Source organism: Eurypyga helias, unplaced genomic scaffold (genome assembly GCF_000690775.1).
Source record: "Eurypyga helias isolate BGI_N326 unplaced genomic scaffold, ASM69077v1 scaffold7225, whole genome shotgun sequence".
NCBI classification, from domain to species: Eukaryota; Metazoa; Chordata; class Aves; order Eurypygiformes; family Eurypygidae; genus Eurypyga; species Eurypyga helias.
Window position 1 is genome coordinate 2,404 of NW_010253289.1, and position 17,685 is coordinate 20,088.

A 17,685-nucleotide genomic window follows, 5' to 3' on the forward strand; every position below is an offset into this window, starting at 1 on the left:
TGTACCAGTGTGGAGAAAATGCATTGCATCTATACCAAAGGGTAATGAAGTCTTTGAGGATCATTCCTTTGACTGCAATGAGTTTTACATTATGCTGCATTTTACATTATGAGTTTACATAACAAGGTTTACATTATGTTTCATTTTAGTTGCTGGGGTCTTTTCTGAGGGAGAATAGACAGAAAAAAATAGAAGGATCTCAGACCTGGGGGTCAGGGCACCCGAAACACCTTTTCATAAGTAAGATGTTATGTAGAGTTTGCTGAAGTCAGCAGAAATGATCCAAACAACTTCAGCAAATGTTGGAGCAGATCCTCCTTACTGAGTTGGTGAGATTGTCCTGCAACTCCATAGACCAACAGCCCCAGAGACGTGTGTTCTCTTAAAATTTGCACTGTTAAAACAGTCAAAACTGCAACGTCCTCATTCGTATGAGCAGCACCATCACTGGGATTGTTCTTACAAGTAGTTACTGCCCGATACCTAAATGCCTAAATTTCTACATGTATTCCTTGAAAATGTATCGATTTTTGGATCTTAAAATTTTACAGCTTTATTGTACTGTTGAATCCAAAGCCTCTGCATTCCATCTTGCCTTCTCATTCGTTACGTGCCAAAACATACAGGTTTTTCTCTTGCAGGAATCATTCAGGGCCTAGCTTGACACCTCAGGGCGCATCACCAACACGCTTTGTTTGCTAAGCCAATTGCAGAAAGCAGGTGCTGAGGGAAAAGGAAGCAATCTTGGATTTGTTAAACAAAGATACAGGCTGTTCTGAACAGGCTGTAATTGCATATTTTGAGATTTTATTGATCTTCTTGTTCTTGATCTAAAGTTCGATCATTGCTTAATTTGATGTTAATTCTGCTGTACTTGTGCTTTCTCTGTTTTCCCCATGGCTTTCCTGTGGATAAGCATTATCAAGTATGGTTGCTCATAGTCAGATTTATTTGTCCTAACCTAAACTATCTAAAATTTTGGCATTGAGTTCAGTCTAATGGTCTAATTTTTTCAAAACCAAACAGATCATTAGAGGGAGACTTGGCCACTTCTAGGATTGGAGACTTAACCTCTTCACTGATTTCAGAGGAAGCCTGGATACTCAGCTTTCTAAAAGCTGAAGTTAAGAGAAGGAGCTTTCCTGGTCTCCTTTATGTACTGGAAATGAAAATTCTTCTTTAGCATTTCACTGTACATTGCTTCTCAGCTCTTCGACTTTGGTGATTTTTCCTTTAGTAAAAGCTTGCTTTAACACTTTTACTTTACATTCCATTCTGTTAATCTGGTGTGTTAGCATGACTCTTGGATATTGGGATTTGGAGAGATTTATCTGTTTGCTTCTCACATTCACCATACGTTGATTTTCAGGATATAGTTCCTCACTGCATAATAGGAAAGGTAGGTGTTGCTGGAAATATGAAGAGTGTCAGACAAGAAATGGTTACTCTTCTGTCTGAAATGTAGTTTTGAGGACCCACTGCTTTGTAAGTTTGAAATCTGTCTTCCATGAAAGTCAGCGGGACTGTTGCACAATTTCAGGATGTCCAAGTTTTTCCCATTGGCAACAACCTGAAAGATGCGTATTAGGGATGTTCAGAAATAAGCCACTTACAAACAGGGGCTTCAGCAGACTCGGTGGTTTGATTTCACTGCTGCAGATTCACTGTGCTCTGGTCTTTGACGATAGTCTCTGCTTTGCTTGCCGTCATAAAGCCGTGCTGTTTGCTTGCCGATTAGCCTGTTGGTTTTAGATGCCTGCTGAGTCAGAACCTGTTGTATTTATTCTGGTACAACGATGGAACGAATTGCAGTTCTACTTCTGGGGAACTATGTTGTAGGGGAAGTGGAAACCCTCTTGCCTGAGTAATTAGATCCAGATTTTCCATCCAAAAGATCACTGGATGTAAACGAGATCAGTGTTAACTGTAGTGGGAGGTGGAGGAGATTTCAGGTTGCTGTTACTTTTTTGGCTTAGAACTGTCTTTAAAAGACCTTTTTCCAGTTTTGGGAAATAGTCTCTCCATTGTTCCTGGTGTGTTTAGACAGGTAGTGATCGTAAGGTGTAGCACAAGGCGGGATGTATCATCTCCCCACCAAGTCCTTAAAGGTCTGCAAATGTGTTCAGCTACTGTGCAATGTGACTGTGACCTTTTCTCCCCTTGGTGAATCAGCAGGTGAGCAACATGGTGTGCAGCTTTTTTCCTCCTTCAGACTGACCACGTCTCTCTCAACACCCACTGTAAGCCTGCGTGGGCTGGGCACTTCAGCCTGCCAACTGTGCTGGACTTCCCAGCAAAAGTTAAAATCAGCAGCTGTGTCAGTGCCACTCACCATGGCTGTAGTGACAACGTCAGGATGGCTCACAGGCAGATAACAAAAGGAGTCAGTTACCTGCACTGCTGTTCATGTTTTTTCTTCAGAGTCTTTTTAATTTAACTGCAGCTTTAAGGCACTTTCCATAGTCCAGGTGGGCTGTATGTTGTGATGGTACTAGGTTATCACACCCAACTGGCTACACCAAAGTAACTTTTAAACAAACATCACTTATCATTTCAGTTTGTTTTCAAGCTCACTGCAGCCAAGCAGCAGGACCACTTTTTTCAAGCTGCTTACCTGGAGGAGAGAGATGCCTGGGTGCGGGATATCAAGAAAGCAATTCATTGCATAGATGGAGGCCAAAGGTTTGCTAGAAAATCCACAAGGAAGTCCATCAGACTGCCAGAAACAATCAACCTGAGGTTTGTTCTCATAGCTCTTGCTCCCCTCTTTGCTTCCAACTGCAGGCAGTGTGCCAGATACAGAATTTTGGTTTGGAAGAGCTATGAGCATGTCTGTCCATGCTACCTCTCTGTTTCACTCAGTCCTTTCTGCATGACTAACAGTTTGAGTGTTCAGTGTGGTAGAAATGAGCTAGTGATCAGAACTGGGAAAATCATATTTAATACACCATCTTTTACCAAAGCATGCTTATTTATCCAAGGATTTTGCTGAGAAGGAATTTTCTGAGCACACTGCAGTGCAAAAGGAGACCCCAGCCAAAGTGTGACTCTTCCAGGAGAGACACTTTTATACAATATATGATTTATTGCAAAAAATATTTCAAGGCTTTTTTTTGCTCTGCTGAGAAATGCTGGTGTTAGCCTAGTTTTTGGATGGTGAGGGGAGAGTGGTGCCTGCCAGAGAACGTGGAACTGGCAAAGGGAGAAGAAGAGATAAAGGGCACACACAGGAAGCCATCTGTTTGTCAGTACTTCAACAAATTAAGGACAACTTTTTTTTTGCCTCTGAGCAGTAAATACAAATATACAAATGAGCCTGCAGTGCTCTTACAAGACAGTAAAACTGCACAGGGTCAAGATCCAACTAAATCTGACTTCACAGGCTTCAGCAGAGGATCACCCTGACAAGGCGAAGGACTTAGCCTATGACATTTAATATTCATCCTTCTTGTCATTCCAGACCTCCAAGGAATTAACGTTCTGAGCAAGTGAAAAGAGGGTGAGAGGAAGGAAGTCACACCAGGGTTCACTGAGGTTACTTAAGGCCTCTGAGAGCGCGCAGGCTCTTGCAGAGATGTCACAGAGGCACATTTTCTGCTCGGCCAAGGACCTTTGGGGGAACATAGTGCAAAGCAGTGAGTTCCCCTATTGGTACCAAGGCTGGGGGGCCCTGTGAAGGTGCCTCAGCAGTGGGTGTTCCTCTGTTCAAATACAGCCACCACAAGTTGTTCCATTCTCAAAATATGGGGTAGTGAGTTCCTGTGCACTCCCCGCTCTGCTCCTGCAGCTGTAACAGTGATGTAGCAAGACCTCCAGGCTTTGCATCATGAGTTTTTCAGGAGATTAAACTAAGCCATGCCATAGCTTTGCAAAGAGCAATATGTCAGCAAAACATGAAGACCCTGTGAATGACAATGATGTTGTACGAACTAGCTAAAGCTTTTTATTTGCTAACAGTTTCTGTGGTTCTTTTTATGCACAGTGCTTTGTACCTCTCAATGAAAGATCCTGAAAAGGGAATAAAGGAGTTGAAGCTGGAAAAAGATAAAAAAGTGTTCAATCACTGCTTTACAGGTAAGGTGCTCTTGTCCCTTTTTCCCATACAATATAGGGAGCACAGGGCTGAGAGACTAAAGATAGAAAAAACAGTTCTAAACCCTGCAGAGCACAGCAGAGTTTGAGAAGAAAACCTGGCAGATTTTTCTTGACTAACACAGATAAATCTTAAAAAGTGTCCATTTATGACCACAGTAAGGAAGAGAAGAGGAAGAAATTTCTGACACTGAACCAGTGCCAGAAAGATTGAAGCAGATCTTTGCAGAAAGTTGTATGAAACACTTAATGCCAGAAGAGCTATTCCTTTCTGAAATTTTCATCAACAGGATGTGTCACGTAATTCCTGTCCTGCTCCAAGTCAAATCTGTGGGCGCTAGAGTCGAAAGTTGTCACCCTGTTTTGACAGCACTGTGTCAGTAACATAGCAGCCTTGAAGACTGCCTTCTTCAGGCTTGGCTGTCCTTTGTACTTTCCCAGTCCCTGTTCCTGGGGCTTGCCAGTTCAGCCATGCATCCCCTTCCAGCTCTCTTCTCCCTCAGGTACAGGGTTCTAGAGTTGTGCTGGTCCCTGCCATCAGTTGGATGACCCGTACCTCACTGGATGACCCGGGCACCCTTCCAGATTAGCTCTCTGCATTGTCCTTAAGAATATCTCTCAGGAGACTGATGAATAGATGGAGTAGGGCTTGTTGCCTGTGTATTTTTAGGCTTTCTCATGTCTGTCTAAGTTTGTGGCTGATATTGTTTGGTTTTTTTTGTAACCAGGAACCTCTGTAATTGATTGGCTGGTGTCTAGCAACTCCATCCGAAATCGCAGAGAAGGTCTCATGCTTGCCTCTTCCCTCTTGAGTGAAGGGTACCTACAGCCTGCAGGGGATACATCCAAGGCTGCTGCTGAGGGACTGTCAGACACCCCCTTCTTAGATCTCAGCGATGCCTACTACTACTTTGTGAGTGTTGTATTCTGTTTTTTTATTGTCCCAGACTTGCTGATGCTTTGCTTTTCTCATGCTTCTTGCTGGGTGTCTTAAGTGCTGGAGGAAAGATTGTACAGAAAGGGAGAGATCCATCTTAATTGTCTTTCTCTACATGATACACGGAATGAACTGGCTTGCTTTAATATTTGTAAGCAGGACATTTGGTTTTTTTTTTGGGCACCCTTCTAAGTGAACTGAGCGCTGAGATCAAGCTATGTTCCTGGGCTTTGTTCCTCCTGGTAATTTCACCAGCAACCAGAATTTAGCCATCAGTTCCCCTGATGATTTCAGTGGAAGGGAAGAGGGTAATTCATTATCATGGGGCTTCTCAGAGTGGCACAAGCTACAAACCCATTTTTGTGCAGTGCCACCAGATCTGACTCGGCGTGTGTGCACATGTGCCCACAGCTTGCCTGTAAGCAGAGAAGCAGAAGTTTTTAGTATCTGCCAAGAACACCTCTCTGGGGTAGGTTACCCAACATTTTCAGTTTAATCCTTCATATTCTGTAGATTGATTTGAGGAACTTGCAATATCACAATCACAGTCAAATACTGTTTTAAAGATGTTTGGCTTATGAACTTATGCTAACAAAAAAGTATACCTTCTGCCAAGTAAAATGCTTAAATACTACAATTCTGTTTACATTCACCACACAGAATCACTCGACTTCAGCAAAGGGAATCTCCCGTTACTTCATTTGCTTTCCTAGAAAGTGCCCCTGGTAGGGATACTTGACCTGGGCAACAATGGAAGCAGGGACACTGCTGGTGAAGGCAGCCTGGTGGCTACCACAGTTTCTGGCTACCAGAGACACTTCTAGCAGCCCTTGTGCACTCTGCTTGCTTTCAGCTTCTTTCTGGTTGGATTCAACACCGATGCGGTGTGAGGAGGCCAGTGTCTGACCTGCTGTTGTACAAGTAGGCAGCACAGGCGTTCACTCTAAGCCGTATGAATGGTTACCTACATTTCCATCACGTGAACAGCGTAAGGTTTCAGTAAGTAGCATCACAGTTTATCTGGGATGGAATGGATGTGATGCATGGATCCTCAGACAGCCTATGCTCCGCGCACACATTGCAGTGTCACAGCTATAGGAAACTGCCAACTTCAACAACTAGGAGCACTTTTTGTTGTTGGAGAAGACAGCCTAGTAGATGAAGCATTACTTCTTCCCAGTTTTCTAGGTGGTTGTGATGGATGGAAGAAGAGGAAGGGTGTTTTGGGTGCAGGAATGGCCAGCCTGGAGTGTTACTGGCTGTGCTGGCATTACTTCATATGAACTACTGTCTGTGCATTTAAAAACCTGTGGCATCATGGGATTGAGGCAGCCTGTCTGACATGAAGGAAATATGACACTGAGAATCATGGAGAATGAAGGTTCTGACATATACACAGAAGGTCCAGCTCTCTTCAGATGCCCTGAGACCCATTGGTGTAGCTCTCCTTCATACTGAAAGGCTTCCATGGTGACCTGGAAAGCTCCTCAACTTCACTGGGGGATTTTTCCAGTAAAAGGGCTGATTTTTTTCTTTGGGGGTGTGGCAAAAACTGGGGTGGAGGGAAGCCAAAGAAAAGCCAGATTTGTATGTGTACGTAAACATGCAGCAACTGTGTAACTTTTGAATTTTCTCTTGTGCTTATGCAGCCAGACAGTGGGTTTTTCTGCGAGGGAAATTCTAGCGATGATGATGTGGTCCTGAAAGAAGAATTCAGAGGCATGGTAGTCAAACAAGGATGTTTGCTGAAACAGGTCAGTATTGCCTATGTTCCATCCTGTCACTGGGATGATGCTGCATGGATACAAGATTACTCTTTTACATCTAAGAGCTTTTTAGAGAAGAGAGAAACTAGCCTATGCCACCTCCACACTGTTGTGGTTTAGCCTTATCTGGCAATTAAGTACCACTCTGTTGCTCACTCACCTCTTGCCCTTCTCCCACAGTGGAGAATGGTTTGAGGAAAAAGAAAAAAAACAGCCAAGGAAAGCTCATAAAAGTTGAGATAAGAACTATGTAATAATATAAATGAAAATTATAGTGATACTAACAATACAACTACTAATCAGTAATTAAAACAGTAGAAAATAGAACATATGATACAGTAGCTCACCACACACAGACTGACACACGGTCAGGTCCCAAAGCAGCGAACAGTCCTCAAGCCCAAGAGCAGGGAGAAAAACTCCCCAGCCCCCCAAACCACTAATAAAAGAGTGCTTCTCTGCTAACAACCATGCCAAGAGCTAAACAACGGAGCTAACAACCCACCTATCAGCTAGCCCAAAAGCCTTAACACTCTTCCCACCCCCAGTGCCACTTTTGCACCTTCCAAACTGCACATGAACCCAGCCTGACCACTCAGCCTCAGGTACCGTGGAATGAAACAAAATCTCTTGGCTGCTCTGGGCTGACCAGCTCTGTGTAGAGGAAGAGCTTATTCCTGCCTGAAGCCAGCACACACACTTGACAGATTTCATCTCTGTTCCTCTTGCCTTTGCACAATGAACGCTTGCTGTAGCATGACTGCAGGGCTTTTGCCCAGTGTTGCAAAGTTCATTGCTCTTACTACAAAATAGATAGTTTTTAGTTTTAATTAGGAAAGAGAAAAAGCAGGAGATGTGACAAATCATTGGCACAATGCAGATCTGAACTCAGGCAAAAAAACGTCTGCCAATCCAGTGTCCTTCTAGACACACAACTGGATTCAGTTGCCAGTTTTCACAGGCTTTTTCAGCATACCTGAGCAAAGGAGTCTTTTCAGTCACTAACATTTGATCCTGCCCCGTCTGTAAGTCGAAAGATAACCGTATGTCTTTCTTTCCAATAAAACTTTAATGAATATGGTGAACATCATGGTAAGATCCTTACTTTCTGAGGCTTTTGCAAGCAGGTTTTGGTGAACTGAAGGCAAGATGAAAATTCTTCAATGAGTAGAATAGTTCAGTTGGAAGGTACTTACAATGATCATCTGGTCCAACTGCTTGAGCAATTCAGGGCTGACAAAAGGTTAAAGCATGTTATTAAAAGCATTGTCCAAATGCCTCTTAAACATTGAAAGATGTGGAGCATCAACCACCTCTCTAGGAAGCCTGTTCCAGTGTTTGATCACCCTCTCTGTAAAGAAATGTTTCCTACTATCAAGTCTGAACATCCACTGTTAAAATATTCCTTGGGAGCCTAAGAAGTTTTTGGTGGTGCTTACTTGTATTTCTCTTGCTCAATCAGATTGCGCAAAAACAGTGGAAGAAATATGTGTCTTTCTGCTAACATTTACCCTGGCACATTCACGTCTGCCTAGTTTGTATGAGCTTTCTTGCAAACAGTGTAGCTAATTGAGAAACTAATATTTTGAAATGCTAAGAAGTGATTCATGACAGTCTTCCACTAGTGTTAGACTGGATTTGGTCGCCCTCAATGAGTTGTGGATCACTGCTTGGAAGTATCACTTCATCTGATCTAGATTTTCCCCACCCATCATTTCAGTCTTGAAAACAGGCAATGAGGCATCTACATCCATATGGGAACATGATGGTAGTTGTCTTTGCAGGGAGAGAAGGACCTTCAGCTCATTCTTGCCAGTTGTTCAAGGTACCTTCCTGCAAGACACTGTTTTCTGGCAAGCATTAAATCCTGTTCTCACAGGCCTCACGTAAATGTCATAACTACCAGACTATGGAATGTGTTTAGGGGAATCTCCCGTGTTGAAGCTGTTCTGCTTTACATAAAAAATAGAAAGAGAAACGAGTGTGATAGTCCCGTTGTGCAAAAGAGGGGGATGCTGAAAGGCCAGGTTCAAGTCCTACTCCAATGAATATTTCCTGTCCAAAATATTGAGCTTTTTCCTTTTTGTATTTGTCTGTTCTCTCACATGTGGGTAAGCTGTAAACGCCTGCAGGCAAAGCAGTTCGTGACGTTCCTGACTTTGAATTTTCCTAGGGACATCGGAGGAAGAACTGGAAAGTGCGAAAGTTTGTCTTAAGAGAGGACCCTGCATATCTTCACTACTATGATCCTGCGGGAGTAAGAGATGTTTGGTTTATTTCCCTGATTGTTTTAAAGCCCAGTGCCTTGTAGAAATATCTGCATGGAGTATTTGCTTGGGAACGTGTGATAGGGAAGACCAAGCATGACAGAGGGGCTCTGGTGCTCATCTGGCCTGGCTACCCTCTGGAAAAGCAGAGGGAAGGATGGTTTCTGGGGCTGCCAAGTCAGGATGGCAAGTGCCACCCAGACCTGGGAACAGGTAACACTGAACCATGATTTCACCTCTTATCTGTCGTTAATTAGAATTAATGTGTGCTCTCACTTGATTAAAATGATCTAGGTCATAAGTGCCAATGAACACAATGCAGTCATTTTGCAGTTTATGATGGAGATACTTTCTGCGTCTGGCTGAGACATGGTGTTCCATTTCTTGTGTAACTCTAACTAGCCAAACCCCACCCTAAGAAAGCAAGGAGCATTTTCATGAGCAAAACCTGCCCCCGGAAAGCCCTCAGGTTTGATTTCATCCAGGAGCAGTGCCATTGTGGGTTACAGGTTCTTTATGCCATGCCTGTCGCCCTTGTCAGAGGCAGCCTAGACACTGGAGAATCGACACTGAGGAGTTTCTGACCTCCCTATTCCCAGTTTGCCTCTCCTGCTCCTGGCATCCCCTCCCAAAGAACTGAGGTGTGTCAGCTTTATAGGGACTGCTTCTTTGAAACTTATGCCAACAAGAATGCATCTTCACCCATTCTTTGACTATCGCAATCCTGAAGTGCACAAGACGCCAGGTTGTAGGTAGGGGTATAGCTGCTCTTGTTGCTTGGTAAGAATGCTACAAAGGTCTAATCTTTCTTTTTCTTTTCACTGTGACATCAGGAGTTACAATTGGCACAAGGCTTATATTCTTCTCGTACCTTTGCTCAGGACATGCTAAATACTCTGCAGATCCTGAATTCCAAATCCCCAAAGAGATTTATTTGCAAGTCTTCCCCCTACCACACCCTCCACTGTCCATGTCACACACAGTTTGAAGAGCCGCTGGTTTTCCATTTGACATATGAAGTCAGCAAATGTGTTTATTTCCATTCTGGAGTCGTAGCCAGATATTAACACGTGAACAGTTTCAGGAGTGTTGCATTTCATTTTGATTTCATGTCCTCACCAGGGAGAAGAACCACTGGGAGCAATTCACTTGAGAGGCTGTGTGGTGACAGCAGTGGAAGATATGCCAGACTGTAAGGAACCATATTGAATGAGCTGTGTAATCAGTTTTTAGTACTTTCTTTCAAGCTGCCTGAAAGCACAAGGGGTTTTTACTCAAAAGCAATCTATGTGCAATGTTTCAGTGATTCTTCTAGTAACCATTCTCTCTTGCTGTCTTAATTACTAGAGAAGGATAGTGTGGTAAGGATAGCAACAGGGAATCTTGTGTTTTGTCAGTTGTTTAGAGAAGACTTGTCAAAAGGATGACACCATCCTGATGTTAGGATAACTGGCCTTAGACTAAGATGAGTTTGCTCTTTCTAGTTGTTGAATTTGGGATGGAAGCTTTACATTAGAAACGGTTATGCCAACAAATTATTACTGTTCACATTTTATTCCCTACCAAAACTAGAAGTTGTGGGAACAGCAATGGCTGAGCGTTGCTGCAAGAACAAAAAACACTCATTCCATGAATCCTCCTCTCCACTGGAAAGGCAGACTGTCATACCCAGCAAGAAAGTATAGGCTGTTCTGGCAGATATGAGAAGAACCAGAGATTCTGGATATGATGTGAACTTTAACGTCTTGCTTTGGTAGCTGGCAAAACATGGGAGGGTTTGGGGAATATGACCTGTCTGCAGGATTGCAGGTCCTTCCATGACCGGAGATCAATTAACCAGAGGCGCTTGAAGGTGAGATGTGTAGAATTTGTGGGACCTTTCTCCAAGCGAGGCCTACCTCATGGACCCAATCTGACAGTCTGTGAAGGCTTGATCAGGCACAGATGTAGAAAGGAAGGAAATCCCCTTATAGTGTGTAAAGAGGGAAACATTGTAAGTACAAGACTTCATTCTCTCACAGCTGACTTCCTTATTTCTTCTCTGTAGCCAAGAAGTATGATGCTGACAACATCCTCTTCGAAATCATCACAGCAAACGAAATCCACTATTACTTGCAAGCAGCCTCATCCGCAGAGCGTACAGAGTGGATCAGAGCAATTCAGGCAGTTGCTAGGACTGGAAAATGAAGATGATCTGCCAGCAAGCAGACTGACAGCTGAAGTTAGTTACATAAAACAGGAATTTTAGCGCTTCACTGAGAGAAAGCAGTATCATCCAGAAAGGCATCCTAAGGGTTTGGGGTCAGGGGTGAGGGTGGGTAGTTTCAGTTTTATAGCGGGCACTAACAAACTAACATTTTTCCATTTGTGTTATGGCAATATTTTACTAAATTATAGCATAGAGCATGCCATACTAGTGTGTGCTGCTTAGAGTAATCAGTGTACTTTGGGAAGGTTGTACCTTTCCCTGCTGCCACAGCTCACAGTGAGAATTTCACCATTAGCAGGGGACAAAGTCATGTCATGGACTGTAAGTGAGGAACTCAACTAGTCACCTGCCATTCAGCCTGCACTGTGTTTCAGTATCTTCAGGTATTGCAAAGCCCTCCCAAGGCACGCTTTACACTAACTTCTTTAGCAGAGCTTTTTATTGCTTGTTCACCTATACAAGAAATACCATAGATTTAAGGAAAGAAATGAACTCACTGGGAAACCTGATCCACTCCTTTATAATCCTTCAAAGGAAAGAAGGATTAAAGAAGGAAAGAATGCAGACCACCATGGAAACACCATGTGGAAAGCAAGTACAACTCAGTGAGAGTGGTGTGAGGAAGTCTCTTCCCACAGTATTTCAAACATGAAAACAATCTCAGTTCAACTTCTTTATCACCCAATTTTAACCTTTGCTAAATTTCTCCACAAGAATCTGCTCTAGGACCATTGTTTCCTTTCACTGAGGTCTCCAAAGCAGTTGCTAGGGTGTCATGTACTGCTGATTTGACCTGTATTTGAAAAAAGGATCTTACAGGAGAACGGAAAGGATCCATGGGTTATGTACTTGAATTACTGATTGCAGTGGTTTTGTTTAGGCTTTTCTTTTTAGCCTCTGGCAACATACTGAGCCCTTGGTTCTGTGCCTTAGTAACACAAGAGAAACCTTATGCTTGTTGAAACTGAAATAAACACCATTATTCGACAGGGTCAGTTTACTTGATCAATCCTTATATTTTTGTCTAACTGTATGTATCAAATTTCTTAGTCTTAAAGCAGGAGTTTGAAGTCAGACATACAGACTGTTCCTGATACAGACTGATTTTTCTGAGTACAAGTAAACTTCAAAATTTTTAAAACTCTGTAGATCTAATGAGGTACCTTATCCTTAAGAATTCAGATCTCTTCAGTCTAAAAATAAATCTGGAGCTAAAGCTTCTCTTCAATTCTGCTTAATTATACCTGTATCTGAGCTAATGAGCCTAAGGCTCTTTTGCCTTATCACAACACAGCCTTTCAGGGGCAGCAGGCTGCATCCTTGAGTCTTCTGGCAGGCATTTCCTGTATCTCATGCAAGCTGACAGGATGGCTGAAGCCTGGTTTGTCATTCTAAGGAAGGAAGACTCATGGCAAAAAGATACCCTATTTGCCTAGCCTGCTTTCTCGATAACTGCTTTGTGGTTGCTGCTTATTTTTGCTTTCAGAGCTCACTAATCCAAAAAAACCCCATAGGGTATAGGAAAACAGAAAAAAACCCACACAGTCGAACAACAGAAACTTGCCTAACTTAGCAAAGGAGAGTTGCAACTGCCAGCTTTTAATAAAACAAATGTTTTACCAGTCTCTGACCTTGTTGTTCTCTGCACCCAGTCAAGGCTACAGCTGCCCACCTATGAATGGTTTTCTCTGGTTGATGGTACTGGTCAGTGTATTTGTGGAATTGCTCTCTAGTTTGTACTAGACTATCAATAGGGTCTCTAACCTCATAGGTAGTTCTTTTGACGACAGATCACAAGTATTTGTAGGTGTCTCTGCTTCTTGAGGAAATGGGAAGATTGGAAACTTGTCTGATGCCACCCTACCTACATTCCCTGCTATAAACGCTTTCATTTGCCTGAGGCTGGTACTGGGAGTGATTCCAAACTGTTCTTTCTTTTAGTCAGGTTGTCATGCATTTCTTATCATCAGTAATTAGCTCCACATTCCAGAGTGAATGTGCTCTGGTCCATTTTCAGACAAGGCCTGACAAGAAAAACAGTACATTTTTGCAGGGCCCAACTTTTTTTCTTCTAGGATGAGGGATCACAGACCTTTCTTTCTGATAAACTCTTCACAAGGGACGAACTGGAGACCGGCGTTATTACGGGGCTAGTTTTCAAAGACATTTGGTTTCCTAACTCATGGTGGTGCTTTTGAAAATCAGACTAGGGACCTGAATGCCACCAGCAGTCTGACCTTAGGAACTGTATGTGAGGTGATGGCAGTTGTCACAACCCTTGAACCAGTAAAGCCGCTAAGGAGATAGCCACTGGAGTTGAGACAGGCTGGTGAGGACCACTCTAATAGGTGAGAAAAAAAGGTGAGGTTTACATCAGTACAGTTTCCAGAGACACAAAATGGGTCTTGTCCAAGTGAATTCAGTATTAAAAAGCAACTACAAGTCTATCACAGGTTATGAGGCCAGCCTGGGTATTCAGAAGGCATGGAAGGGAATGTATCCTGAATACTAGCACAAGAGAAGAGAGAGCAGGCCTAGTACAAGCAACTACCAATTGAAAGAGGAAAAACAGAAGAGCAGACCATGCTTCCTCCATCTGTTTTCACCCTCTTACTATTTAAATCACACTTCTACGCATTCAGCAGTTACTACATCAACATTGGTTCCTTTTTTGCTTACAACCTGCAATTAACTAAGACTTGTATGATGCCTTCTACTACCAAGATTCTCTTAGGTTTGTGTTTGACTTGCCACGAGCTTTTTGAAACTGTAGGAGGCTACAGGAGGAACTTTGAAAACCAAAATGAGTAGGTACCAGTCCTCTGCTGGTTGTCGGTAGCTGGTATTTCAGACTGTGTTTTGAAAAGTGCACGTTTTCACTTGTGAACTGTGGTCTGCTTTCTCGCTGATGTGTAGAGGTTTTGCTGTGCTTCGTGTGAACTTCTGTGTGCGGTAAAAGACTTGAAGGTGGGCTTCAGATTTCTGTCTCCCATTTGGTTTTCCTGCTGGCTAACGGGGATGTGTGCCGGAGTCTTTCCTTCTCACCACCTTTCTTGGAGGAGTTTTTGGGTTTGGTGTCTTTGGCAGCCTGAGAAAATGGCATGTGCCATCAAATAAATATTGCCAAGCTCTTTAGCCTACCTACTTGAATAATTTTAAAGTAAATACGTTGAGTTTGTCCTATGGTAAATAGAAGTGGAAGATATGTGCTTTTACATGGTAACAATATGCAAGAAGTTCTTTTTGAAAGCTAGGATAAAATAAACGCAAGGCTGTTTGCATAGCCTCTGATCTGAGGGATTGCCTCCAGATTATACAGTTCAGCAGTGGCACGGTTGTATTACTTAGCCTGGGAGACGAGCAGTTCTCAGTGTGCAGTGTCAGGTATTTGCCCTTCAACCTCAGAACATTGGATGGAAAGCTCAGTCCTGCTCCCTGTGATCAGTGTTGACAATGAGTAAGGGGGTCTTTCCCTCCCTTTCTGACCCTTTCTCCGCTACCCAGGATTGGGGCTCCTGCGTGCCTATCTCTTATCTTTTTGTGTTACTTGTGTGACACTGAGGAACATGAAGACAACTTAAAAAGCCAACAGCTGACGAAGGATCATCATTCTGACTGGCGAAGCTCTGGTGCCTTTCCAGATGGCTTTGCCTGCTCCCTGCTTGTGGCTTTGCTGCACAAGGGAGCCTCATTGCACCATGGAGCCTTTCCAGTGCTCCCATCTGGCTTCAGCAGTGGCTGAATCGGAGCCTGAAAGAGGGGAGTGCCTTCTGCCACCTCTGTGGAAGTAGCTGCAGTATGAGAATGAGACGTAGCCCTGGCCGACCAGCAAACTGAACGCAGCAGGGAGCCGCCATCTGTATCTGTGAGCTGGTTTTGTTGTGTGGGATGATGGTGTAATTGAAGTCTAAATTGGATGCGTGAAGAATAATTTGAATGTGGTTATTTCATCACCTTTTGGAGGTATTTTAGGAACTGCTTTACTGCTTAAAATGGCGGGTTGGTGATCTGCAAGACGAGCAAACGAAAATACCCGTGAAGAATCTCTGACTGAAAACAAAGTTGTTCTTTTGTCGTTACTCATGAGGCTTCTTGAAATAGAGCTTCTTATTTGGCTTCAAAACACGTTTTTTTTTTTTACTGGATTAGAACATAGCACTTCCTGCTTTGCATTTAGAACCAGAACTGTGGCTCCCCATGCTTTGTTTCTGGTTCTTGTAGTTTGCTTAATTTTTTTTCCTTTCAGTTTGATTGAGGGGAGAGTAAAAATGTGTGTGAAAGCTGAGGAAAATGCTGCTTTGCATACTTCATTGGACTTCCATCGTAAGTGTTGCGGGTTACAGTGAGACTCTCCTCCTTCCCTGGATAGGCTGCCTTTTTTTAAGATGGTAAAACGTTTCCTTCTCCTTCTTCATCCCATTAAAAGATGACTGAGAATGAAGTAGGAAGTGGATCAAAGGCAAATGATCCAAAAATTGATGGATTTTTGCAGTTAAAAAAGAGGGAAATTATGTTAAAAATTTCTTAAAATTTGCCCTCAGTATGTCTTTCACCAGTATCTTGAATATTAGTAAACCAGTGTGACCAAGGGAGAGGAGAGGAACTGGGGATTGACTAGTTTAATTAAAAAATTTTTAAAAACCCAACACTAAACACCCCAATCTTCCTGGTCCTCAAAAGGACATTGCTTCTGCTGCGTGTGCGTGTGTAGGTGTCCTGCTTTAGAAGGCTTAAGCTGCCCTTTGACTTAATAGTATGTGATGGTGAAAGTACAATTACAAAATCAACGTGCATGCATGAGATATTTTTGAATAATAGGAATAGTTATTTATATTAGATTTTTAACACTCCTATGCAGTTTTCTGATTAATAAAAGAAAATACTTCCTCATTCTGGTACATAAGTGGTAAAATAAGGTTGTCCCTTTTTTTAAACTTAATATTTTTACTTAAAGGAACGCTTTTTTCCTTCATCCTTCAATTTCCCCTTTCTCCTCTTTACCCCACTCCACCTCCTTCTTAAAGTTATTTTGAGCTAAACTTCCTAATCTAAAAAGAGAGCTTGTGGCTTTGCTCTTTAGGCCTCACAGAGTGGAACTCAGACACAAAAATGCCTAGTGGCATTTGAGATGTGCTCAACACACCACGTGGTCTTTAGTCACCCCTCCAGAGCAGCAAAATCATCCTCCCGCCTCCTCATGCCCACACGCTGCGTAGAGATGTTTGGTTGCTTTGTGTGTACCGAGTGTCCTTACAGTCTCCCTGCTTAAGCATTTGTGGACCCCCCAAGTGGTGTTATCTCTAAATACATGTGTTGGTAACAGTTACATGTTAGAATGGCTTTGAAAAGCAGCAAAATAAAAGGCGCACTAGAAAAGTGGGTTAGATTGGTCCATCACGCGAGGCAAAACTTGAAGCACGTGTCTGTTGTTGGCCATACTGTCGAATGGCCTGGGCATTAGGATCTCCTAGGTACGTTTGTACCATACTCTTGTTCTTCAGCATTGTGTTGGAAGCTGCTGAAAATACTCCCTCAACGGAGCAGATGGGTAAAGTTCTTATGGGCTATCATCATACGGCATTTATTAGCTGTAGGGTGCTGCTGCTGCAAAAAATATTTTGCCTCTTTCAACTTTTCTTTTTTCCTCTGTTCGGATTAAAGGTTTAAGGTGGCTGGTTGGTTTGTTTCAGTTTTCCCCTCTGTTCCCATCTTGCTCAACCGATTACCTTTGATTCAGCCTTCCAGTTGAATCTGCCAATAGGTAGCTGATAGCGTCTCGTGGTCTCGTGATTTGGTGTTCCAAGATCACTGAGGTGTTTAAAAGCGATACTGAGTGCCATGGCTAACACATTTTTCTCATGACTAATGGCATCCCTTGACATCTGGAGAAGTCTTTGTGTGGAGCCTCCAGCGTCTGGCATCTCGGCAGCAAACAGCCTGTGCAGTCAGCGCCCCCGTATTGGCAAGCACCAGCTGCTTTGCCTGTTAAGAATTTTAAGGACCGTGTATTTAAGCCAGCATGTGCCATTCTAACGGTATTTTAAAATATGAATAAAAAAAAAAGCTAATGTTGTATCTGATTTGCATGCTGGAGCAGGCCGCTTTGTATTCCCCTCCCTGCTTTGTAAACCCACCATTGCGGGCGTGGGTGAAGGTGTTGGACAGGACGATTCTGAGGAGTCGGAGGTGGCTGCAGGCAGCTGTCCTGCTACATAGAGTTGTCCTCTTGGGTTTCATCTTGATAGGTCCCTGAGGACCTCTGAGTTTGTTGTCCATCACCTCTTTCCTTCTTCTCCTTTTGCCCACTGTTGTAGCTTGGGTTTTTTGGTTTACCGTAATAGTAGAAGTGGGTCTAACCCTTAGCACTGAAGCCTGAAAAAAACCACCAACCCCCAATTCTTAGTGCCATTGGGC

General features: G+C 43.1%; 1 protein-coding gene across 1 annotated transcript; it reads left to right on the top strand.

Moving 5' to 3' along the window:
- Positions 1-2,557: 2,557 nt before the first annotated feature.
- On the top strand, positions 2,558-11,361 carry PLEK (pleckstrin; the record flags this gene model as incomplete). Its single annotated transcript, XM_010152607.1, has 7 exons — positions 2,558-2,739; positions 3,983-4,074; positions 4,821-5,005; positions 6,679-6,783; positions 8,969-9,052; positions 10,185-10,254; positions 11,110-11,361. Coding segments are annotated over 7 exons (858 nt in total), but the record flags the coding sequence as incomplete, so codon positions are not given.
- Between the last annotated feature and the right edge of the window lie 6,324 nt (positions 11,362-17,685).